The 26,175-nt window shown below is 37.7% G+C and overlaps 3 protein-coding genes across 4 annotated transcripts in view; 2 read left to right on the top strand and 1 right to left on the bottom strand.

The window, feature by feature from the left end:
• Positions 1 to 1,576: 1,576 nt before the first annotated feature.
• On the top strand, positions 1,577 to 3,373 carry LOC122418974 (insulin-like growth factor-binding protein complex acid labile subunit). Its single transcript, XM_043433159.1, has one exon. The coding sequence runs from the start codon at positions 1,577 to 1,579 to the stop codon at positions 3,371 to 3,373; it is 1,797 nt and encodes a 598-aa protein (XP_043289094.1).
• Positions 3,374 to 4,012: 639 nt separating this feature from the next.
• LOC122410025 (uncharacterized) overlaps positions 4,013 to 26,175 on the bottom strand; it is a 41,026-nt gene continuing 18,863 nt past the window's right edge. The window contains exons 3-4 of one of the 2 annotated variants that reach the window (XM_043418016.1): positions 4,989 to 7,034; positions 4,013 to 4,641 (exon numbers count right to left, since the gene is read on the bottom strand). In XM_043418016.1, coding sequence (XP_043273951.1) covers positions 4,606 to 4,641; positions 4,989 to 7,034 — 2,082 coding nt within the window. In that variant the 3' untranslated portion in view covers positions 4,013 to 4,605. Of the gene's footprint in view, positions 4,645 to 4,988; positions 7,035 to 26,175 lie in introns of both variants that reach the window. The other variant, XM_043418011.1, reaches the window with a different exon arrangement.
• On the top strand, positions 23,192 to 24,530 carry LOC122410076 (insulin-like growth factor-binding protein complex acid labile subunit). The gene has a single exon (XM_043418095.1). It carries the CDS (start codon positions 23,200 to 23,202, stop codon positions 24,442 to 24,444), a length of 1,245 nt encoding a protein of 414 aa, XP_043274030.1. The 5' UTR covers positions 23,192 to 23,199; the 3' UTR covers positions 24,445 to 24,530.

Here is a 26,175-nt window from a genome sequence, read left to right as displayed (position 1 = left end):
TGGGCAAAACAGAGGGATTTCGTTTCACTACGATCAGCTGATCCAAGGACATTCCTGTGGCATCACTTTTCGCCATTTGACAGTCCCTTAAAAAATTGGAAACTTTTCTTGGCCTCAAAGAAATTCGATAACAATGATAAAATTCATTAATTGTCTGGGAGTTGGACATTTGTTTCAACATCGACATTCCTTTTCAATGAATTTTTTTGACATTTTCAAAAATGTACTATTCTCCGGTTCGGTCGCGAGATTTTGAACCGCTGACATGGATGGAAATTCTTTTCGTTCTTCCTTGGGAATATTTCATAGAAATATATTTTCATGGTGTTTTGCTTTATTACAAAAGCCGAAAGTGTCTGTGCCAAAATTTTTTTGAATATGTAATCGAGCCACGTGCTTCGTCGAGAGATAAAGACAGTATCCAAGAGATAACGGGTTTCTTCAAATGTTGTTTATTCGATTACGCCTACTAGCAGAAACCCATGTGCAAGCAACTATTTAAGACCTATTCTGCCATTAATTTCCACAGTCTTCGCTCGGATGTGTTCCACAACGGGTTATTCAAGATTTCAACATTGACTCTTTTCTTTTCCATCAATAGTTTGGGTAAGTTGATTTTTTTAAAGAATTTCCCGGTGTCGATTTTCCTCGAATCTCAATTTGATTCCTCGGAGTTCAAGGTGGATATTTTAAAAAAACCTTCTTCAAGAATCTCGAATTTAGGAATTTGATTATTCATTTAATTAATAATCAGATCAATTCATAATAATATAGATAAATCACCATCGCCGTGGAACGAAAAGATTAGTGGGAACGTAAAAGTAGCTCTTATTAGCCGGAGTTTTCCTCACTTCATCTGTAGATACCGACTCAAGTAGCTTAAGAGCGAACATGAACGACACGTCGCTGGGAATAATCTAGACAACATTATTTGAAATTTTTATCTTCAATAAAAAATATATCGTTTGGGTGAGCGTAAATAATTGAATGGGAGTGTGAAAAAATCAAAAATATTTCCACGATCGTAAGCCACCCAAATGCTGAAGCGATTGCTTCGAAATGCGTATCTTGAAACTAAATTTTTTGCATTTTATAGCATGAACCTCTTTTGTTCTGCCAACGAGGCTTTTTATATTATTCTTCAACTGGACGATTTTTTCTAATTTTTCACAACGTACAATAACGAATAATATAGTATTAAATTTCAATATTTTTTTATCAGGAAAAGTTAGACGTCAGAGTAATAGTTGCATGAGACTTTCCCTGAACGTACTGACAATACCTCGGTTGAACCTGAAACTTGTGATAGAAATCATAGGATTAAGCTATGCATCTGGGGAACTGTTTACGAAAATAGTATCGATGTTTTCGATTAATAAATATTAGTGACGTGGGAGCAAGCAAGTGCTGATTGATTTCGAAATTAAAAAAAAAAAACTTGCCGATCGCGTTAAATTATTATATTAGGGACTATTTTATTGTTTGACCAGACTTCTTCTAACTATTCGTGTCCATCGTAATCTTCGATTTTTTCACGGTTTTTTCTTTGAATAAATTTTCAGAAATCAACTCGAAAATGATCATTTTTGCCATCCTCCTGGTGCCGATGGTTCTGAAGGCCCCAACTGAGCTGACTCGAAACCTTTATCTTCCTAAAATTGAAAATGGTACACTCAAAAGCATTGAAGTAACTGGCAATGAACCCATTGATACTTTGGATCTCTCGGGCTTGGGTTTCGCGCACGTTGATGCCAACATATTCGAAAATTTGACTCGCGTCAAGAGAATAAATCTTGCAAATAACGGTTTGGTCTCGCTGCCTCGAACGACTTTTTCGAATCTGCCAAACTTGGAGCATCTCTCGCTCGCAGATAATGAAATAACCTCCTTGGAACGCGGTCAATTCGCGGGATTGGCTAATTTGAAATTCCTAAATATATCGAACAACCCTATGGAAGAAATATTTCCTGGGTTATTATACGGGCTTGGAAAATCAACGAATATATCAGTGAAGCTCCCACATGGAATTTCGGTATTATACAACTTGGCCTTCAGAGAATTTAACGATTTTTACCCTTTCCCGCAGTCCATTGTTGATGAACCCTCTCGTTCAAATGACCATAATGTTAAGGGAGTATGCATTCGCGACGGAATGGTAGAAAAGTTAGTCGGCCTGTGGAATTGGGAACCTCATTGTAGAGTTATGCAAAATATTAGTCAAGCTTATACCGGGCCACGTTTGAACTTAACTAATTTGGGGATATCGAAATTTGCTCCTGGCTGGTATACTCTTGATAGCTCTGATTTCATCATGATTTACCTCAACAACAACAACATCACTTCGTCATCTTTGGATTTTATGAACGGCCTCCCATCATTTGTTGGAGCAATCGATTTATCCAATAACAAAATCACGAATTTGAAGAACGGAGTAATTTTTAACAACTGTCTCATAAATTTAATCTTAGCGAACAATTCGATAAGCGAAATTGAAAACGGAGCGTTGGAAAACACAAAGCTCGTAAACTTGGAGTTGGATAATAATCGAGTGAATAATATAGAGTTTGCAAAGACTCTACCGTCAACGCTGCAGAATTTAGCATTGAGTAATAACTGCATCAATGAATTATTACCCGATATATTTACCGGGCTGTCTCAGCTTTATAGAATCGTTCTTTCTGGTAACAACATAACCGTTATTAAAAGTGAATCACTGCGTGGGCTCGACTCCGTAGGAATATTGGATTTCTCAAAAAATAATATCGAAAAAATCGAAAAAGGTGCTTTTCGGGATTTAACATCTGTTGAATATTTGAACCTTGCGGGTAATAAATTGACTAATTTGAATGAAGGAACGTTCAATGGTCTCCGACGTGTTCTGAAACTCGACCTTTCATCGAACAAAATTAAACAGATTACACATGATTCGTTCAATGGATTAATGACAATCAATATACTTGGATTGGCTTTCAACCAGATTGAAAATTTGGAGACTGGTATTTTTGCTAATTTGCCGATATCCCAACTATACTTGGGAAATAACAAATTGAGGAAAATAGAGAATGGAATTTTCGACTCGACCATCATCTCAAGACTGTATCTGCAAAATAATTCGTTAAGCCAAATAAATGGAGCAGAATTTGCTAGTATGCATGAACTGGAAGCTTTGGATTTGCGGAGTAATGGAATCACAAGGATCGAGAAAGATTTTTCAAGATACCTTGGCCATGTGAGGGAGTTGTTTCTCTCTGATAATCCAATCGACAGACTGGAAAACGGTGCTTTGTGTGGTTTACCAAAGGACTTTTCGAAAATTTATTTGAGTAACGTCCAACTGGAACTCTTGCAGGGTGGTGTATTTGAAGATGCGTAATGAGATTTTATTTTACTTGGCTTCACGGAACCATGAACGATTGCTATTTCAGTCATGATCGCTTTCGTGTTGATTATAGATATAAAAACCTCTAATAACGAGGAAACAGATTTTTTCTTTGCATCGCTATACTTGTATCATTTTTACCCACAAAATTCGTATAAACAGAAACAACCATTGTAATGCGCTTGTTATAAAAATGAAGTCACTGTGTATAATAAAATTTGTACTATTTAGAACCATTTCGTGATCGCATTTATTTCAAATTATATCGAGTTGAAACGATCGAAATTTCAAGAAAAAAAATCAGTCTACGAGGGCAGCAACATCTTTGCTCCAGTCTATGAACAACGAAGCCCATAACACAACAAAATGTGTTGCCAATTAAAACAGGAGACGTCAATATACACTCGTCAAGATTTTAAAGTAGCAGATTAATATTCCACGATTTTTTGAGGTTTTTCTGACTATAACTCTGAATTGCAACCGGTGAGCAGAACGTTAAGAGGACTCAAATAACTACATGCAAAAACGATTCAGAGAACAGAATTGTACTCAAGCTCTAGTTAAAAAAAAAAATTATTTTTCAATGTTGATTAAGAATTTTGTGAGATTATCAACACGAGGAATGTTGCAAGATTTTTTGTTATTTTTTGTTCACTTTTATTGTATCAGTTTTCTACGAATTTTCTTATAACATGTAATTTCTTTTAATTTCATTTGTGTTATATCATCTGAATAGTAGATTATGAAGCATCTACTACTAGTACACAATACCACGTTGATTATTCAATCGTAAGGACACAATACAATTTTGGGAACATCTCAGTTTTTCTTTTTTTTTTTTTAAATTCATTTCTTACTTCCGATCTAATCGTCAAGAAATTCAAAGATTCACTACTTCATAATTTAAAATAAAATTTACGTTAATCTATGAAGCATGTTTCGTTTGTGTGCTGTTATCGCACTAACAATGCGACGCATTGGCGTTATCTCATCATCGTAATAAATCGAATCAATCGAAATATGAGAGAGTAAGTAAATATCGTTGGACTCCATTTGTTTTTTTCCTCGTTCGCTAATCGACGATCAAATTTTCAGCAATTTTGCCAAAAATAATGGCGCCAGTAGGCGTTTGCTCTCGTTTTCTAGTATCAAGTGCGAATACGGTATAGTCGAGAGAAGAGTAAGAATAGAAAGAAGACGGTGTTTTTTTAGCAGACATGAATGACTTATCGTCGTCCAAACTTTGATCTGTCAGCGGCCTTCTTCTGAAACATATACACAACGTTTATGTAAAATATGTATAAAAATTTTATTTACACGTATAAATAAATACTGAATAAAAAATCAAAATGGATAAACGAATGATGTGGGCAAAAAAATGTCAATTATGAGAAGAATTAAAAAATATGAAATTTAGAACATGCTTGATTGCGGCTTTCTTTACGATGATTTGTGGTGCACATTTTTGAAAAAAATTCGATTAGTATTGTTGGAAACGATCGAGATAATAGAAGTGGACCCAACGTCGAATCCGATCGACGGTTAACGTCTGAACAAATTTCTTCAGAGAATTTTTAAATTTTCGTTTTCTCATATCCATGAATATTACCGTTTGAGCTGTGAGAATTTTGTCGCATACACGACGAGCGGTGCTGTAAGCACTGGCTGCAACGTGAACTGCCCCAAAGAGCAGAGACTCCGGTAAAATGTGCATCGTCGGTACACTTCCAGGGGGAAAATCAAAGTCAGGAATTCTCCTGCTTCGAGTCGTTGACCAGTTTTCGAATCTTCGTGGCCTTTCATTTTGACAAGAATTTGCACTCCTTCTGGAAGAATTGGAATCGCTGGATTGTCTTCTTGATGGTTTACACTTTCCCCACTTGGAGTTTTCGTGAGATTTGCTTCTGAACTCCTTTTTCTTCGGTGAGGATTGTTTCGTATCGCCGAGTCCTTTGTTAACGTTGTGATCAACGAAAATGTGAGAACGCGTTGTGCTTGAAATCTCTTCCTCAGGACCGGTCGTCGAGGAACGTGCCTCAAAATCCCAACGCTCGTTCCCCGAGAGATTTGCAGTGTGCGAATGGAAACTTTGCGTTCGTGAGAAACTTTCGTGTGCAGCATCGTTCGAATTTTCTTCAAAAGTTGTTTCGTCGATATTGCTTCCTCCCAAACTTTCCTTCAGTTTCTCCGAGTCTTTCTCGCTGGTGGACTCGTCGGCGACCGGTGCTCCGTCGCTCAAAAGGTCCGGTCGACCGGGCCCCATGATGCTCTCTTTCGTCGAGCCTGGTAAAGTCTCTGCCACGAAAGAATAAGAGCCATCCGTACGTTTAGGGAAAATCGATCTTTCGGAATCCTCGTCACCAATCTCGACGCTACTACTGCGATCGTGGATTTGCCCTTGGGCATCGATGACGAGCGTGCTCGGTTTCAATTTGTTCTGAATTTTTTCCGGAACCGTTGGCTCGTTGATGTTATCATTTTTCGTGTCTTTTTCGCCAGGTGAAAAATGATCCTCGTCTATGTGAATCGAGAGCGAAGGCGAAGCCGGCTCGGACAAGAGCTCGAAGCTGGAAGAGTCGCGACGAACGTCAGGATCATCGATGGCTTCTTTCTCGCCGTTGTCGTCCACGTGATCCATCGCAATCACGAGGTCTCTTTCTTCGTCACTTTCGTCCCGGATATTCATCGATTGCTCGACTATGATTTCGAAGCTATTGCTTATCCTTTGGATATCGGAGTTGTGACTAACGTCCGAAATAATGCTTATGTTGTCGCTGTCCGAGAGTGTACAATAATCCAGAACTCTGTCGTCGGATCGTTCGAACATTTCGTTTCCTGTGATCGAGGAGCACATTCGCGGTTTTTCTTCTCTTTCATTCGCCATTCTGTCGTTCGATCGTTCGAATATTTCGTCGACAGTGAGCGAGGAGTACATTCGCAATTTTTCTTCCGTTTGAGTCGGTTTCACGTCCTCGTCGGGACGAGAATCAGCCAAACGTAATTTGAGGATCGGAGCTTTTGGCAGGTCCGTCGAGTCCACAGGGGTGAAAGACATTTGTCTTATTCCTGAAGCGATCATTCTTCGGTACGGAGTGTCAAGCCCTTCGCTGAGATTCTCAGGGTCTCTTGAAACCTTCGAGGACGTGTTTTGGTGCTCGGAGTAACCGGAAGTCGATTGTGCGCCGAAAAGATCTTCGTTGTCGCACATTTTTACTGGTTTCTCGTCGTTACCACGACCATTTGCTGAGGAAGATTGGTGGCAACGCGGTGACGAAGTCTGCAAATTATTCGGTGCCTGTGACACGCTGTGACTCTTGCTCAACTTCTTGTTCAATTCTTCGATCCTCTTGTCAAAATCTTCAAATTTCGTGTGATGTTTATCCAAATTACGGTTGCGATTTCGACGACGTGAATGCTGGTAACGATGATGGCTCGAACGCGATGACGAGTCTCCAGTTTTTACGTCGTCCAACAAATCGAGCTCACGGATGTTTCCCTTGCGCCCGTCGGATTCCCCGATCATCGAGTCTTCTGAATCGGACTCACGAGAATTCGAAACTCCTGAATCGAAGCGATTCTCACGCTGCTTTTGCAACGCTTCCATCACTGCTTTCGTCACCCTCGCTGACACTTCGGTCACGATTTCCTCCTTCATCTGTAACAAAATTAAGCATTTTTATTTCCGTTTCATTCCAGCAGTTTGCATGGGAATACAATGACAATTATCAAGTCAGTTGGGAATTCGAATAGATTTGTAAAAAATGATGAATTCATCAAAGACCACAAGAAAGCAGCGCTCCTTTGGCAATAAACTCAATGAGCGTGCCACGGGACTAATGTTGAAGTGTTTGAAAAATTTCACAAGAAGAGTTAAATTTCTCGCTTAAAACTTCCTTAACCCATTAACGCTGAAGAATCGTGTTTTTTTTTCTCATTTTCAAGCTAGATTCTTATCATCGAAAAAAAATCATTTGCAAATAAAAAATTTGCAAGGTCGCTGATTACGATTCCGCCCTCAAAATTCGAAACCCCCGGGATACCAATTTTCGTTAAGATTTGAATTTTTTTTTTGTCGGGCACCGAGAGTGAAAATTGTCCTCCTGCTGCGAAGGGATGAAAAGTGCCATTTTGAGGGTGAAATCGTCAATGTCGACAAATTAAAAAAATATATTTTTAAACTACAACTATTTTGTGCACTCATGGTTGAAGAAAAAGGGGGGGGGGGGTCCTCGCGCGTCTTCAATGAGAAAAAAAATATTGAAAAAAAATGTCTTCGATTTTTTCGGTTTTTTTTGTTTAAAAACGGTCATATTTTTTTTTCTAATAGACAAAACTCAATTTTGACTCCGGATTCGGAAAGGGGACACTCGAAAGTACAAGGGAACATGTTTTTTATTTGCAAATGATTTTTTTTCGATAATAAGAATCTAGCTTGAAAATGAGAAAAAAAAAGACGATTCTTCGGCGTTAATGGGTTAAACTACGACCAACGCCATTAAAAAAGTTGGGTGAGACTTTTGTCCAAAAACTTACTATATGTTTATAGTAAATAGCAAGGAGAATAAATTCAAGAAATTCACTATCTGAAAATGAACAACACTTCTCCAATCTTGTTTACTCAGTTATTCCTATTACTGAGCATGGTTTTTAAATAAAATATTTTTCGTTCATATTTTCCTGATTATTTTGGCAGCCAGTTCCCGCACACTATCTAACATTCTGTCGATATTTTTGCCTCGTATTATCAACGGTTGTGGTAAGCTGATCTTGAGGAAAGAGAAAGAAGAACACAACGAAAAAAAATTATTAGAAATTGCTGCCTCGTTCGGAGGCGAATTCGTATGAGCCTTCGATTCCTCCATTTTTAGCTATTTTTTTTCACGTTCTCCTGGATTCTTTGGGACTCTTGCTGGTCCCAGGAGAATCCTGAATGACTTAACACACTCGTCTTTCTAAAATTAAGGGCAGGGAACTCGAGAGCATTGGAGAATCAAAGAATTGAAAAACAGCAACGATAAGGAAGAAAGTACTTTTGTTGTTCATAAATATGTTGAGAAACAACTTTGAATTTCTGTCTCACTCTGATTTTACATTCAATTTTCCTTTCAAGAAATTAAGCATCAAGTTTTTCAGGAACACCGTCAAAAATAGAAGTCGAAACATCCAAAAAATGAGCTCCATAAAGTTCCCCATCAGTGTTATGACGAGTGATCGACTGAAGGATCCTTATTCGGTAACCTCCGTTATCTAATCAAGCACTGGTCGTAGGAATCGTAGAGTTCATTCGGTTCTGATCGTGTGGTTGTGTCCTCTTGTCTATTTCACCAAGTAGTTCCTGATGCTCACAGAATATTTTTAATCTGTTAATGAATTGTCTTAATTGATTGATTGGCATTCGATCGTATATTCGATTTTCACAATAACCGAAACACGATCGTTTTTCAAAATGTTTAAAAAACGGTTCAGTACGTGAAGTTAAAAATGTCAGCTTTCAAATGGCGTCACGTAATTTTTGAGAAATTTTGATGGGATGCTTTTCATATTTCAAAGTGGAAACTTCATTTCAGTACAGAATCAGCGGCCTCGGAAAATGTCACAAAAAAATTCTTCTATTTCTTGGTAAATAACAGCACAAAGGAACCACTATGGCTCTGAGTGCTTGATAGTGGACCCTCGTGGCCCCACTCGCTAAGTTCACTATTAAGTTCTTGGTAAATAACTCGCTTTTCTCAGTTCCAGCACGAAAATAAGAAAAATTTAATGGTTAAACGATCCACGGATGAAGACACTAATCTGAGAGATAACGAAGTTACCCTCAAATTTGATCATGACGTAGCCCGATCGTCCGAGCTAGTCTTCTCACGAGATATTTGTCTTCTGTACCATCATAAATTTTGTCAGTCTGTGCAGGCGCGTGTTCCAGCGCGGGTTACGCGAAAACTGTTCAGTGAAATTTCTTGTTTTTGTGATTTATCTTGGTGAGTCGATTTCGAGCGAACTAGCAATCTGCTTGAAAATACAATAAGCGTGCTGACTGCAAAGTGAAAACTCTTCAAGTGCGAAACTTTTAGATGATCTACGGTTGGCCATACCGATATAAAAAGTCGAATATCTCAGTCAATAAAAATCGAAACTGACTTAACTTTGCGTTCAGCGCGGATTTTTTATCACGACTATTTTTCAAGATTTGTTAATTTTTAATCGGGCGTCGCGCGACTCCTAAAAGTTAGTAAACTTTCTTTCTGGTTGAGAAGTCTTCAATTTCTTTCTTCAGCTTCTCTTTGATTTTCAAAAATCTAGGAAAATGTTCAGAAAAATTGGACACGAGGAAATTATATTTAATAAATTTTTTATCATTATTCAACATTCAAACAGAAAAGATGATATAATGACGTGTGTTTCCTTCGGATGGTGGTAGTAAACTGTGCTGGCCTCACACATCAAAGCGCCGATCTTTCATTTATTGTTATTATAATTATTAATACTATAAAAATGAGATTACATTTTGAACTTATGAAAATTTATTAATATCTCGAGAAGAAGTTTGGAATATTTTGTTCGAGAAATAGAAGTTGCATTTCGTTATTTCCTATTCGCCGATTCACTAAACTGAGATACTCGATTTTTTATATGAACCAAACAGCAGCAGGGTCTGATCCTTTTGTACAAGACTTTTGTATAATTATGTATAATTGTATAATGCTTTTGTATAATCAAAAGAAACGCAAATCCCTACAACTTGATGGAACTTAAAAAGAAAAAAATTCAATAATAACATGGTTATGCTCGTAGCTGGAGATGTAAACGACTTTTCTTCTTATAAAACGTTGAATAGATTTTCGCAGCTGCCGAAAGTTTTTAAACTAAATAATAATAATTTTAATTACAATCTTATTATGATTAAAAATTAATATCACAATAGAGATGATAATTGTAATTTTTATTTTGAATAATATCGACCAGACTCAGAGGAAGAAAGAAAATTATTCATGACATGAAAAAAAGAATTACTTTCGGAACTCAATTGATTTTGGCCCACGTAACTATTTTTAATTGAATATAATTTCCTTAAACATACGATAATAATGATCCCATTCTAAAATCATATTTATTAAAACTTAATTTTATTTATATCGTTTCCTACAGATTCTTGGCGATTAGGTTTCGAGATGTTGGTTTTCGGCTTCCTCTTGATCCCAATCGTCCTCGTGTCTCCCAAGGAATTACCCCGGAGCTACTACATCCCAAAGGTTCAGGGCCCAGCGCTAGTGGGCATCGAAATAATTGGTGAAAGCCCCGATACCTTGGACCTCTCGGGCCTGGGCTTTGGACGCATCGACAGCCACGTTTTTGATAATCTAACTCATGTGAAAAGTATCGATCTTTCGAACAACCGCATGGGTTTCAGTTTCCCAGAGTGGCCTTATCCGGCATTTCCGCCTTTGGGAGAATTGGAAAGTCTGTCCTTAGCGGCCAATGGGATAAACTATTTGCAATACGGCCAGTTCATGTCGCTACGAAATCTCAAGTTTCTGGACATCTCGTACAACCCCATATCGTCGTTTCACGGAGGACGTTTTTATGGCCTTGGAAAAACGACAAATATATCAGCCAAGGTTTCCAATGGAATCAGACTGCTGCACACTCTCGCCTTTGACGACTTCAACGATCCAATAGACCGGCCGCAGACAGTGGAGCCTGGAAAGTGGTTGTTCCATGGGCCCGTGGAACCTGTGAGAATTTGCATTCGCGATGGAATCCTTGAAGAAGTGAAACCTGAAGAGGGCGCTGGGCCTAGCGAGGCTCATTGTAAGCCAGTGTACTTCGAATATGGGTACACCCCCGTAGAGAGAAAGATAAGAAATTTAACCATGGATGGAATGAACGTATCGGGATTTGCTGCTGGCTGGTACCGCCTTAACTCAACTTCGTTTAAGGGCATTTATTTAGAATCCAACAACATCGTAAACGTAACATCAGAGATTTTTAACGACTTGCCACCACACGTGATAAATATTGAGCTGAGTAGAAACAAAATCGTACGTCTGAAGAACGAAACGATTGTGAACGAGCATGTCAAGTTTTTGGAATTGTCGTATAATGCTATCAGCGAGATCGAAGATCGAGCCTTGGAAAAAACGAACCTCTTGTTAGTAGATCTCGATCATAATAAACTGAATGACACGAGATTCATCGCGACTCTGCCAACGAGTCTGCAGTCTCTGGACCTGGGGGCGAATCACATCAGCGAAATATCGTCCAACGTTTTCTCTCGGCTTCGAAAACTTGAGAATGTTAATTTCGTTGATAACAATATAACCGCCATTCAAATTCACTCTCTTCGTGGACTCGTTTCTGCAGTCAGACTCGTTCTCGCGAGAAACGAAATTAAAAAAATGGAAGTAGGCTCACTTCAGGATTTAATATCGCTTCGGTACTTCGATCTGTCGGACAACAAAATAACGAATTTGGAAAAGGGGGTGTTCGATGGTCTTAAGGTGGTGGAATACATCGATCTGTCACACAACAATATTCAGAAAATTACCCACGACTCTTTCCATGGTTTGACAAATACTCTGCGAAGCCTATTGCTGCCTTTCAATGAGATTGAAACTTTAGAAAATGGCACTTTCATCGAGGCTCCGACAAAAACTCTAGCCTTGAACGACAATAGGATAAGAAAGCTTGAGAATGGAACCTTCGAGCTGGAGACTCTGGAGTTTTTGGACTTGAAGAACAATATTTTGGACCAAATTCATGGTGAAGAGTTTGCTAGCCTTCATAATCTGAAAGTTTTGAATTTGTCGACGAACAGGATCCCAAAAATCGAGAAGGCTTTCTCGAGACATCTCAACAACGTGACTCTGTTAGATCTTTCTAATAATACGATCCGAGCACTGGAGATCGGTGCTCTCCAGTCGATGTCTCTTCGGTCTTTGTACCTGCAGAATAATCTGTTGAACCAGACAAATGGCACTGAATTTATCGGAATGAAGGATCTGAAACTCTTGGATTTATCGAACAACGGTATCCCGAAAATTGAGAAGGGTTTTGCCAAACATCTCGGCAATCTTACCGAACTGCGACTCGGTTATAATCCGATTGACAGACTCGAAAACGGTGCTCTATTTGGTTTAACGAAAGGTAAAGATTCCTTTGTTCGACTCGATGGAATTCGCCTCGAAATTTTGCAGGGCGGCGTTTTTGAGGATGTGTAAAATTCCAATTGCTTGTATACAGGAACGAACAATCACCGATGTGTAAACTCGGTCAATATACGTTTTGGTAATAATTATGTGTCAATAAATTCATGAAATATAGAAAGGCATCTATGATTGTGTTACATTTATTTATGAATTATTTTCCAACCAGTGATGGTGCAACGCTAAGAATTATAATTCAGTATTGTGTCTAAAAAGGATAAAAAATTGGATACATTTTTTTACTCAATTCTGACTAACAGGGGCCTAAAATTGCAGGGGGAAAAATAATTTTTCAAATACCTCAAATGAAGCTCGAGATTCGAGGTAGGTTTTGGTGATTTTGTAATAGGAAGATAAACATGTTGTCGGGGTTCAAACTCATTTCAACGAAAATTCGAACGAATGAGACTGAAGTTTGCAACGTTGGAGTCCAAAGAAATCATCTAAAAAAACTCTCTAATAATTCCAGTAATCCTTCAACGGAAATATATAGGTATATACTTGTATTATGGCACCAGGTTTGTCACTAAATAAAAAACAAATGAACATCGAAAATGTGTGCGAAAATCTGACCCATTTCTTGATGCAATTAAAAAATAAATAATTAATATCTCTTCAACGCGTTGAGTTCGAAGAGGTCGCAATCGAAAGAGAAAAAAAAATAAAAAATACGTCAACTAACAATATTCTCTGAAATACTATAATTAATAAATTATTAAGGAAAGAAATTTTGAAAATTTTCCAAAACAATTGGAAACGCTATCGCTCCGGTGAAGAGTCTCTGGCAGCAACTTGTCTCAGAGTCGCTGCCGCGACTCTAAATTTTGTTACCTGCATAATTTGCAATTCGTAGTTTTTCAGTTTACACCAATGATTAGTGAAATAAAAATTGGTGAATTGCAAATGTTATTTTCGTGAATTTCGTTGGACTCCAAGGTTGCAAACTTCAGCGTCGTTCGAATGACTCATTTAGAGAATCGAGGATACTTGGGGCTGCAAGATAATGCGTTGAGCCACGTAACCGGTGACGATTTCGTTGGTCTTCATAATACAGAATTTCCCAATCAATCAAGTAACGGGATCTCGAAGATTGAAAAAGCTTTTGCAAAGTATCTCACTAATTTAAACTACATGTTTCTCACGGATAACGTAATTGAGGAAGTGGACAACGGTGCTTTCGAAACGACGTCCCTTATTCATTTGTATCTCCGAAATAGTTCCTTGGGTCAGATAAGTGGTGACGAATTTTTCGGTATTGAAAAATTATTAACATTGGATCTGGCCCACAATCGAATCGCGAAAATCGAAAAAGGTTTCGCCAAACAGCTCAGTGAAGTGGAAAATCTGATTCTCTTCGATAACCCAATTAATACACTGGAAAATGGTGCTTTGTTTGGATTAAACAAGGCGAAACAACGTTCCGTCGTTCGGTTGAACAACGTTGTACTCATACAAGAGGGCGCGTTTGACGATTTGTGATGGGGTTTCTCGATAACCGAATGAAAAGTCATCATCATTGTCGTGACAAATGTAATTTTTATGTTTACACAACATTTTTAATAGTCTGATGTCAATAAACACACTGCAATTTATATTTGATATTTATAACTGTGCCAGTATCACTAATCTCAAAAAGTTTAATCACTTTATTCAACAACTTGCCACACGACGCTGAAGTTTGCAACGTTGGAATTCAACGAAATGAACGAAAGAAATATTTATAATTCATTATTTTTTTATTTCACGAATTATTGATGTGGCTTGAAATATGACGAATTGGAAATTCGGCAGGGAACAAAATTGGAGATATACTGGAATTATTTGAGAGTTTTTTTAGACCATGTCGTTAGACTCCAACGTTGGAAACTTCAGCGTCATCTTGCCACTTATATTACTGATAAGTTCCGAAGTTTGATTATTTTCCGCATCTGTTATTTTGAGCTTGGTTATTATTATGGTGTTTGTTGATTACGAGGTTATTTTCAACGCGGATGAAATAGAGTTGATCGTCATGTGGGAATCCGTTATCTAATCGAACGGGGGTTCCGTCAATTCATAAAATTTATTTGATCGGTCACTTGAGACGAAAATTTCGACGCTACTCTTTCGTACTGACAACCTTCTCGCACCCAAGTCTTTCGGGTGAAATCGTGTGATTTTACCCACTTGTGTTTACTGACGTGTTGCGAATAATTTGAGGAGTTTGAATTCGCGTGTGCGTCGGAGCGGCCTAATTTGATCATGAGTAATTATTTATCTCTTTCATCCTGAACTTCGGTTCATAATTACTGATCGTAGGACATTCTGAGTGAAAGTAGATAAAAAATATTGGTATGATCGATTGAAAAACAATTTTTTTTCGTTTTATTGCTTATCAGGTTTTTGAAAGGTTCTTGAATTTCAGGTACGAAGCGCTAAATTTTGGAGTTTTACCGCTTTCTTTAGCCTTCATAAATTGTACGAATCGAATTTGATGTTGTACAGTTTGTACCTCTTCATTTGATAAAACAGAACATTGACGTTTGGACTCACGTGGCCAATCGAACAGTATTTACTTGTACAGTACGTTCTTTATTTTATTAAGGAGTAGTTACTCAAATTCAAATGATTCGTTTGCCAGAATTTTAATGGTACATCACTTCCATTTACTTGAGTATTTATAAAGACTATTCTATCTTCGGTATCTATCGCTGATAGATACCGGAGAACCACTATTTGGAAGAAAAACTTATGCCCTTAAGTCATGTTTGTGCGATCATTCCCACCAATTTCTTTAGCTCTTTCATGAGCTTTTTTCGCCTATTTATCACCGGTTGAGGATCGATATATCAAATTTCGACATAGTTTTGTCCCTTTGTAGGGCGGAATAATATTTAAAAAATTTGATTGATTGAATTTTGATGATTCATTGAAAATTGTATTCATAATGAATTTAGACATTTTTTCGTACATAGAATAAAATTTTAGTAATATTAGAGACTTGAGACTCTCCAGTAAAAATGCATTCGTTACTGTGAACGAGGACGATATAAGAAAATACTTTAAAAAATATTAGGCGGTGATCATTTCACCGTCTGCCGTAACAAGCTTTTTTTCTTTAAACACATTGATTTTTGTCTAGTCATGAAAAAGGGCTCATGATGACTTATATTTATCTCATAAAGCAACAGCTGCGAGTCATGTAAATTTCCAGAGTATCATCAATAGACACGATTGAATCCTTATCCCTGGTTTTTCATGCGTCCTATGACTTCTGACCCAAGCTTGTCGCGCTCGATGATGTTGTTTTGCCTAGCTGTTTGCTATCGCCAAAATTCCCAAATGAAGCAACGCTTGGAATATTTACACCGATCACTAGTATATACCGGAGAAACAGAAAATCATTTTTTTTTTATGTGCCAAATTTTGTTTACGCGGTCGCTCCCACTACTCGGAGCAGTCTTCTGATGGGCTATTTAGTGTGCGTTTTTGAATATTTTGGGCAGTCTTATTTCTGCTCCAGCACGCGGTCCAGCTGAGATTTCTGCGTTATTTTCCTGCTTCGTCATCGTGCTGGTAAGTTCTTCTCAAACATTGTAAATCATATTTTTCTATGAAATGGAGTTGACGAACAAAATAAGGGCTCGGGCTGGTGCAAGTGAAAAGTGGATTCGTTTCGTTCGTTAAATATATAGTGAAATAGATTATTCATGACGCTGTAGTTTGCAACGTTGGAGTCCAACGATATGAACGAAAAAAGTGTAACTTTCCACTTTTTTATCCTAAAGATTCATGAAGTGGAAAAAAAAGGAGAATTACTAATATTTTTTTTCGATCATTTCGTTGGACTCGAATTTTGTGAACTTCAGAGTCACTAATATCCGTGTATTTGTTTCGAAATCAATTTAATGAAGTCTTTTTTGACTTTTGAATGAATGTTTGACTTCTAGATTCTCCGAACGCCACGATGTTGTTCTTGGGCTTCTTTCTGGTTCCGGTGGTTCTTGCGATTCCAACTAAACTCCCTCGGAACATTTACGTTCCCAAGATTGAAGACGGTGTTCTGAAGGGCATTTCCGCGAATGGAGAGCCACCCGATACTTTGGATCTCAAGGGTCTCGAGGACATTCGTTTCATTCATCCAAACACATTCGAAAATTTCACTCACCTGAGGAGTATTGATCTCGGATACAACCGTCTATGGTTTATTCCTCCGAGTGTTTTTTCCCGTCTGAGGAAATTGGAGTATCTTTCTCTGACACATACTTCCCTACGCTACATGCCTTACGACTTATTTAAGGGGCTGAATAATCTACGGTTGTTGAATATCTCGGATAATCTCATTGAAGAATTAGACGGGGCGGCTTTGCATGGGCTTGGAAAATCAACAAACATATCTGTACGTGGAGTGTCACGGCTGCACACTCTTGCTTTTGACAATATTCACACACCAAGACGTAAAGAAGTGATAGACGGTTCGATGAAGGACCGTGAATGGTGTGTGATGGTACGTCTGGATGACTTCATCCCATCGAAACTATTGTGTATGCGTGGTGCAATTGTAGAAAGTCTACAACCTTATAATGGGAGCATTGCTGAACATTGCCAACCAGTGCACGCTAAATGGCAAATAGAGCCACTATACCTATCACTGAATCATCGTGGAATATCACAATTCACTGCTGGTTGGTATGGTCTGAAAAAGGATTTCGTCAGCGGTCTCGCTTTAAGTCATAACGCTATCTCGGATATAACCCCCGAGCTTCTGAATGACATGCCAGCAGACATAACGCGCATAGATTTGTCTAGCAACAAAATTCTGCGTCTGCGAACGGGAGTGATCGTGAATAATCATGTGAGCTTTTTGAACTTGGCAAACAACGCTATGAGTGAAATTGAAGACAGAGCCTTGGAGAGGACAAACCTGTCATCTGTCGATTTGAGTGAAAATCGACTGAACAACACGAGATTCGTTGCAACTTTGCCAACGACTCTGCAATCATTAAACCTTGGAAAAAACAACATTGATGCGATTATTCCCAACATTTTTTCTCGGTTGGGTCAACTTGAAAAAATCGATTTCACCATGAACAATATAACCGTGATAAAAACTGATTATTTCAGTGGGCTTAGTTCTGCAAAGGAGCTCATATTGAGAAACAATAATATTGAAAAGATTGAAATAGGAGCTTTCCAGGACTTGAAATCCCTTCGATACTTGCAACTGGCGAACAACAAGCTCACCAGCCTCGAGAAAGGAGTGTTCATCGGTCTTCAAGCTGTAGAACACATCGATCTCGGATTCAATTCCATTGAAATAATAACGAGTGACTCGTTTTATGGTTTGACAAAGTCATTGCACACACTTACTTTGACTTCTAATCGGATTCGTGTATTTGAAAATGGAGCGTTCTCCAAACTCGCGCTACGCGAACTGTGGCTGAATAACAATGAACTAAGGAAGATTGACAGTGGAATCTTCCCCCTGATGACTCTTAAAAATCTCCATCTGGGACACAATGCCTTGGCACGAATCAACGGTAGCGAATTCGCCAATCTTGAGTCTCTAGTATTGCTTGATTTGACAAACAACGGAATCCTAGAGATCAAGAAAGGTTTCGCTCAACATCTTCCTAAAGTGGAGAAATTGATTCTCGATGATAATCCATTTACAATACTTGAGAACGGTGCCCTGTTCGGGTTAACTAAAGCAATCAATTCCACAGTACATTTCCGAGGCAGCCAGCTCGATATAATACAAGGAGGTGTGTTCGACGATTTGTAAAGCATGCCCGAATGGAAAAAAATCGTGTACTATCATTTTTGTGATTATCGATGTTTCCGTGGTAATCAATAAAATCAAAAACTTTGTGATCATTATAATATTTCATTACACGACGTCCTAAAAATAAACTTAGAACCTTAAAGTTGAAACCTTAATATTAACAGTCGATGCCAATAAAAATATTACACTGTATATCGATTTCTGTGTCACCATCGTTAATTCCAGAAAGTTGCAACGTTCGTTTCAAAATCCTTCGATGAATTATATCATTGAGTATCTAATTTTCTGAACTACCATTATTTTCCTCACACTACAGTCCGAATGATATATTGAAAAATGAATCTGAGAAAACGAAATGTCTCGAGATTGCTCGATACAGAAATAGGTGCTTCTCAGGAAAACTCCTCGTTACTTCAGACGAGGGATATTTGAGAATGTTAGCGAATTGCGGTGGAAGCGGATTCAGCAAACCAGTTGAAATAGAGTCGGCTAATCGTGCGAATTTGAAACCTTACCACCGAGTTAATGTTAATGTTTCTGAAAAATCTTATCGATGGGAACGAACTTAATAAAGGATAATTGAAACCACATCCATAAAGGCGATAATATTCAAAATTTAGATCGTTCAGTCGAAACGAATTTGATGCTGTACAGTTTATACGTCTTCATTTAAGAAAATGGCACGTTTGGACTCGCGAATAGTCCACTCAAAATTCGGGAATAGAACAACTTTCTAGGAAAATCCGAAAACGTGATCTCTAAGACTAATTTGATGACGCTGAATCGAATGGTGTGAATTATTTTGGGATCAACCCCCGGCAACGTTGGAAAAAACGGGGTGAAAGTTTAAAACGCTTATAACTCGAAAACTATCAACTTGACCAAAAAAAAAACTTGTACCATCGTTTTCAGACGAAAAAAATACGTGAAAAAACACCCTATTAATTTTAAGAAATTAAAAGACGACGAAAAAATAGCATAAAAAATATTGAGCTCGGGCTGAAAACCCTCAAATTTCAACGGCTTGAAAACATTAAATTTGTATATAACTCGGGTTCTTTCGATTACACACACTTCAGGAGGGTTTAATCAAACTTCCCAGAAAAATTGGTTTTTTTATTCATTGTTTAAGTATGGAAAAAATGTGATTGAATATTAACAAAATACGAGTTGAAAACCTGTCTTAGAAAAAGTTGCACTCTATGGCTTTACCGTTCGCACTCATAGGATAGTTCTCTCTATCGTCCAGCACACGTGTCGATAGGGTGGGATTCAATATGTCGAATAACTGAATTGTAGAACGGTCGATATTTCGAAATTTTAAAAGTTGTGATATCAGTTTGGAGAAAAATAAGTTATTCGAAATTCTTATTCCCGATCGACTATTCAGCAGATTGCGCGTTTAATAAAAAATTCCTTCTTTGAATTCATATTTACCCGAAAATATATATTTCAATAGTTTTCATTTCGAATGCAATTTAAACAGACCATCCGAATGTCAAAAGTTCATATTTTCGAATTCAAAATGGAGAGTAATTGTTTTACAGACAGACCAGAATATAGAGTAGCAAAAAATCGAAAGTGAATTTTTCGAGCCTATAAAACTTGGATATGCGGAATAGCGATGGCTCGAAAAGGCGAAAGTCAAAACGGCGATGTTTAAAATTGGAGATCACCGGTCTGAGTAAGTGAGTGAGTGAGACGCGTGTATTTGGAGCTCCGCTGCATTTCTTTATTTTGATCGATCGACTTTCTAACGTTTCGCTATTTTGACCGTTCGACTTTTTGGTGTTTCAGTATTTCAACCTCAGTAATATTTGGTCTTTCGTTATTATATTTTCAAAATTGTGAATTTTCACAGTATCGCTGACCGTAGTAATTTATGAATCGAAAGAGTGATAGTCGAATTTTCGTAAAATCGATATTTTAGTCATCGTCCTATGGGCGATTGTTACATTCTATTTTCGATGTAAACTTTCTTCGAACCTTGCAGTTTCTGCTTTATTTATTTTCGGCATTCAAAGCTCTAGTCGAATCTATCCGTCTCCATATTATCATTCGAAGTTTATAAATTCGAGATTTTAGCTGTTCGAAATTTTAGTCATTCCAACATTTGATCCCCACCCGTGTCGATATAGAGTAGGCTCAGAAGCAAAAGTGCGTCTATGTGTGAGTACGCGTGCATTTATTTTAGTTTTCTACAGCGAAAAAACCATTTTTCTCACTATTTTTTAGTAAGCGGAAATTAATAAGGTGCCTTCTTATGTATTTTTGGCGTCTGAAAACGTTGGTACAAGTATTTTCTTAATCGAGTAAATAGTTTTCGAGTTATATGCGTTTTTAACTTTCAACGCTTTTTTTCAATGTTGCCGAGGGTTGATGGCAGAAAAATTAACACCATTCGATTCAGCGTCATCAAATTAGTCTTAGATTAAGTTTCCGGATTTCTGCTCGAAAGTTGCTTCATTCCTGGACTGGACTAGAGGCCAATCGAGCAATATTTATTTGCACGCTTCGTTTCTTATCTTATCAAGGAATAGTTACTCGAATTCGAATAGTTCGTTTGCCAGACCTTTAATGAAACAGCATTTCCATTTACTTGCGTATTTTTGAAGAATTTTCTACCAAACATATTACGTCCGAGCTCGTATTTTTCTTAACGTATTTTCGAACGCAAAAAATCCCGAATTCTAGCATATGGCCAGCGATGAAGGCCGAAGAGATAGAGGACACATTAGTTAGAAAAAAAAACTAATCGTGCTTGTGCGGTCACTCATACCAATTTTTTGCTCTTCCATGAGCTGTTTATAGCCTAATTTCCACGTGTTGGAACTCGATACACCAAATTTCGACATAGTCGTGACTTCGTCGATTGCGGAACAGTCGTAATAATGTGGAATGAATTTTATTGACTAAATTTTACTAACTTATCGAAAAGAGTATTAATAAAAAAAATTAGACTATTTTTTTATGAATAAAATAAAAATTCTGGTAACATTCAAGATTCGAACCTCTCCAGTAAAACAAATTTATTACTGTGAAGAAGGGCAATGAAACTTTCGAAAATATTGTGCGGAAATAGCAGGAACGTAGAACCTTCGATTATTAATATAATAATCGAAAAACACAATATTCATAATAATTTGCAAAGATTAAATTAAAAAATACCACGATCCTCGCATTTTTTTCATTTCATGATTTCAAGAGCTCCCCTGGAAAGATTGTCGTACTGGTGACAATTATTTCAATATTTTTCCTCAATATTATTCGATCTAAAATTTTGCCGTGCTGCACGGTGAAGATTTTCGTCAAGTGTTTACACCGAGATGTGTCGCAGTATTCGAATTAACCACATTTCCAGTTGAAAATCTCTGCAACTGTAAATTTCACACTGAGCGTTCCCTTAAGCAGTAACTATTTTACCGTCTGACATAAGTTTTTTTTTTGAACACATCGATTTTTGTCTGGCCATGAAAAAGGGCTCATATGACGACCTATATTCATCTTATAAAGCAGCAGCTGCGAGTCATGTAAATTCAGAGTATCATCAATAGACACGATTGAAACCTCATCCCTGGTTTTTTATGCGTGCTATAACTTCTGACCCAAGCTTGTTGCGCCCGATCATGCCTAGCTGTTTGCTATCGCCCAGATTCCCAAATTGAGCAACGCTTGAAATATTTATACCGAGCATACTCAAGAGAAACAGACTAGAAGGATATTTTTTTTTTTTTTTAATGTACCAAACTTTGTTTACGCGGTCGCTCCCACCATTCGGAGTAGTCTTCTCATGGGTTATTTAGTATGAGTTTTTGAATATTTTGGGCAGTCTTATTTCTGCTACAGCACGCGGTCCAGCTGAGATTTCTGCGTTATTTTCCTGCTTCGTCATCGTGCTGGTAAGTTCTTTTCAAAAATTGTAAATCATATTTTTCTGTGAAATGGAGTTGACGAACAAAATAAGGGCTCGGGCTGGGGCAAGTGAAAAGTGGATTCGTTTCGTTCGTTAAATATATAGTGAAATAGATTATTCATGACGCTGTAGTTTGCAACGTTGGAGTCCAACGATATGAACGAAAAAAGTGTAACTTTCCACTTTTTTATCCTAAAGATTCACGAAGTGGAAAAAAAAGGAGAATTACTAATATTTTTTTTCGATCATTTCGTTGGACTCGAATTTTGTGAACTTCAGAGTCACTAATATCCGTGTATTTGTTTCGAAATCAATTTAATGAAGTCTTTTTTGACTTTTTTGAATGAATGTTTGACTTCTAGATTCTCTGAACGCCACAATGTTGTTCTTGGGCTTCTTTCTGGTTCCGGTGGTTCTTGCGACTCCAACTAAACTCCCTCGGAACATTTACGTTCCCAAGATTGAAGACGGTGTTCTGAAGAGCATTGACCCAATTGGACAGCCACCCGATGCTTTGGATCTCTCGGGTTTGGACATCGTAAACATTGATTCAAACGTGTTCGACAATTTTACATACCTCAAGAGCATTGATCTCACTAATACCAATTTGCGACGAAATTCTCTTTGGAATCGACCTTTTTCGCGTCTACGGGAGTTGGAGCATCTTTCTCTGGCCGATAACTACTTAAACCACGTGCCCTACGGCCTGTTTACAGGAATCAATAATCTCGTATTGCTCAATATCTCGAATAATGTCATTCAAGAATTGGATGGGGCGGCCTTGTATGGGCTTGGAAAATCAACAAACATATCTGCTCGCGGAGTGTCAAGTCTGCACACTTTCGCTTTTGATGATGTTTCCACACCAGGACGTGACCTAGAGATGATAGGGTGTCCTGGCGCAAGTCCGATATGGGCCGAGAACTCGGGAATATTGTGTATGCGTGGTGCAATTGTTGAAAGTCTACAACCTTATAATGAGAGCATTGTTAAACATTGCCAAATAGTGAGCACTGAAGTGCGAGAAGAAGAAACACTACATAACCTATCACTGGATCGTCGTGGAATATCACAATTTACTGCTGGTTGGTATGGTCTTAAAACGAATTTCTTCAGCGGCCTCGATTTAAGTAATAACGACATCTCGGATATAACCCCCGAGCTTCTGAATGACATGCCAGCAGACATAACGCGCATAGACTTGTCTAGCAACAAAATTCTGCGTCTGCGAACGGGAGTGATCGTGAATAATCATGTGAACTTTTTGAACTTGGCAAACAACGCTATGAGTGAAATTGAAGACAGAGCCTTGGAGGGGACAAACCTGTCATCTGTCGATTTGAGTGAAAATCGACTGAACAACACGAGATTCGTTGCAACTTTGCCAACGACTCTGCAATCATTAAACCTTGGAGAAAACAACATTGATGCGATTATTCCCAACATTTTTTCTCGGTTGGGTCAACTTGAAAAAATCGATTTCACCATGAACAATATAACCGTGATAAGAAATGATTCTCTCAGTGGGCTTAGTTCTGCAAAGGAGCTCATATTGGGAAACAATAAGATTGAAAAGATTGAAATAGGAGCTTTCCGGGACTTGAGATCCCTTCGATACTTGCAACTGGCGAACAACAAGCTCACCAGCCTCGAGAAAGGAGTGTTCATCGGTCTTCAAGCTGTAGAACACATCGATCTCGGATTCAATTCCATTGAAATAATAACGAATGACTCGTTTTATGGTTTGACAGATTCATTGCACACACTTACTTTGACTTCTAATCGGATTCGTGTACTTGAACATGGGGCGTTCTCCCAACTCGCGCTACGCGAACTGTGGCTGAATAACAATGAACTAAGGAAGATTGACAGTGGAATCTTCCCCCTGATGACTCTTAAAAATCTCCATCTGGGACACAATGCCTTGGCACGAATCAACGGTAGCGAATTCGCCAATCTTGAGTCTCTAGTATTGCTAGATTTGACAAACAACGGAATCGTAGAGATCAAGAAAGGTTTCGCTCAACATCTTCCTAAAGTGGAGAAATTGATTCTCGATGAAAATCCATTTAAAATACTTGGGAACGGTGCCCTATTCGGGTTAACTAAAGCAATCAATTCTACAGTACATTTCCGAGGCAGTCAGCTCGATATCATCCAAGGAGGTGTGTTCGACGATTTGTAAAGCATGCCCCAATGGAAAAAAATCGTGTATTATCGTTTTTGTGATTATCAACATTTCTACGGTTAACAATAAAATCCAATATTTTGTGACAATTGAAATATTTCATTACACGTTGCCACCTATCACGAATATCAACCCTGAAACCTTGATGTTGGATCACTCCATAATACCTGGCCCATTATGTCGAATTTCTGCCCACATTTACATAATTCAGCATCGTTAATATTTCGTTAAATCGTTTGAGCTTCATTAAGAATAAAATTCCTGATCCCTGCTATATTCCACAATCATTGGAAACGAAATTTGGGTCTTACAGTAAATATTTGACTTAAAAAAAAACAATAAAATATCATCCATCCGCTAATTAAATTCTGTGTTCGACAAATTGCGAGTACAAGATGATAATCAAAGAACACAAGAATCTCTAAAAGTCAATTGAGAAATGTAAAAACGGGATTAATTCATCAATTTCGTTAAAATATGGAACGTCCAGGATAAGGAAAGATAAAATTGATGAGGGTTCTTGAAAATAAAACCGGTTCGACTCTACAGTTATGACAACTTCGTTCGATGAACCGAGGCTTTTTCTCTGCCTATTTTCGATATGTGATCGATAGTGGAGTGCTCGCAATGTATCTTTGCTACTCCATCAGGCAACTTTAATATTTGCAAAGAAATGGTTCTCGCTGACAATCCCATTACAGAACTGAAAAACGGCGCACTCTTTGGATTATCGAAGTCACCAAATTCGGTAGTTCGATTGAACAACGTCCAGCTTTATATCTTACAGGGCGGTGTGTTCGACAATTTGTAAAACTATTTATTTGCTCTCATGTGAAAAATTTATGTTTCATAATCGTCTTATTGCACATTTCTGTATGTAATGTTGAATGTGTACTGTCAATAAAATAATTTTTCGGCAAATTTATTTTTGAATCTCTGAATAAGAAAGAAGATGTCTCCGAAAAACAGCTTAATTTTATTGTAATTATTGTAATATTTATGAATTTTATGTAGTTTGTACAATCTTTAAATTAACTAAATTTTTATTCAAGTCGACTTTTCAAATATTTTTTTTAAGAAGTTGCTCGTATCAATTGAATTATTTTCTCTCTTTTTAATATGCTTTCTCAACATGTCACAGTCAGGAGTTTTTTAATGTTTTTTCAAAACATGTTCTATTGTACACATCATTATGTTTGTTCGAAAGAAGTGGAAAAATGTAACTGTTTTTCATTTACAGTCGCTCAAAATAATATAAATCAATGAATAGTGGAATGAATGTGAACATTTAGTCCAAATTCACACAAAATATTCTCTCATATATACCAGAAGTGTCATCAAAGTTTTGAATCGATCGTCGAAATAATTTTCGTTAAACGAAATATCGAAAAAACATTCAAAGCAGTGAAATGTCTACGGTCGTTGATAAATGATCGTTTTCCGAATGGAACAGTGAAACAAGATCTCGAAAACTTGTTGAAAAACTGCTAAATTACCCTTGCAATTCCAGTGTCCAAAACTTTAATTCGTATGAGTTTTTTGAAAGGCTCGCACGACGCTGAAGTTTCCAACGTTGGAGTCCAACGAAATGAACGAAAAAAACGTTTGTAATTCACCAATTTTTTATTTCACGAATCGTTGGTGCAGCTTGAAAAACTACGAATCGCAAATTTGGCAAGGAACAAAATAGAAGAAATACTGGAATTATTGGAGAGTTTTTTTCGATCA

The sequence above is a fragment of the Venturia canescens genome, chromosome 1 (assembly GCF_019457755.1).
Source record: "Venturia canescens isolate UGA chromosome 1, ASM1945775v1, whole genome shotgun sequence".
In the NCBI taxonomy this organism is placed as follows: domain Eukaryota; kingdom Metazoa; phylum Arthropoda; class Insecta; order Hymenoptera; family Ichneumonidae; genus Venturia; species Venturia canescens.
Note: the sequence above shows the minus strand (reverse complement) of the source record. Positions and strands in the feature narration are given on the sequence as shown.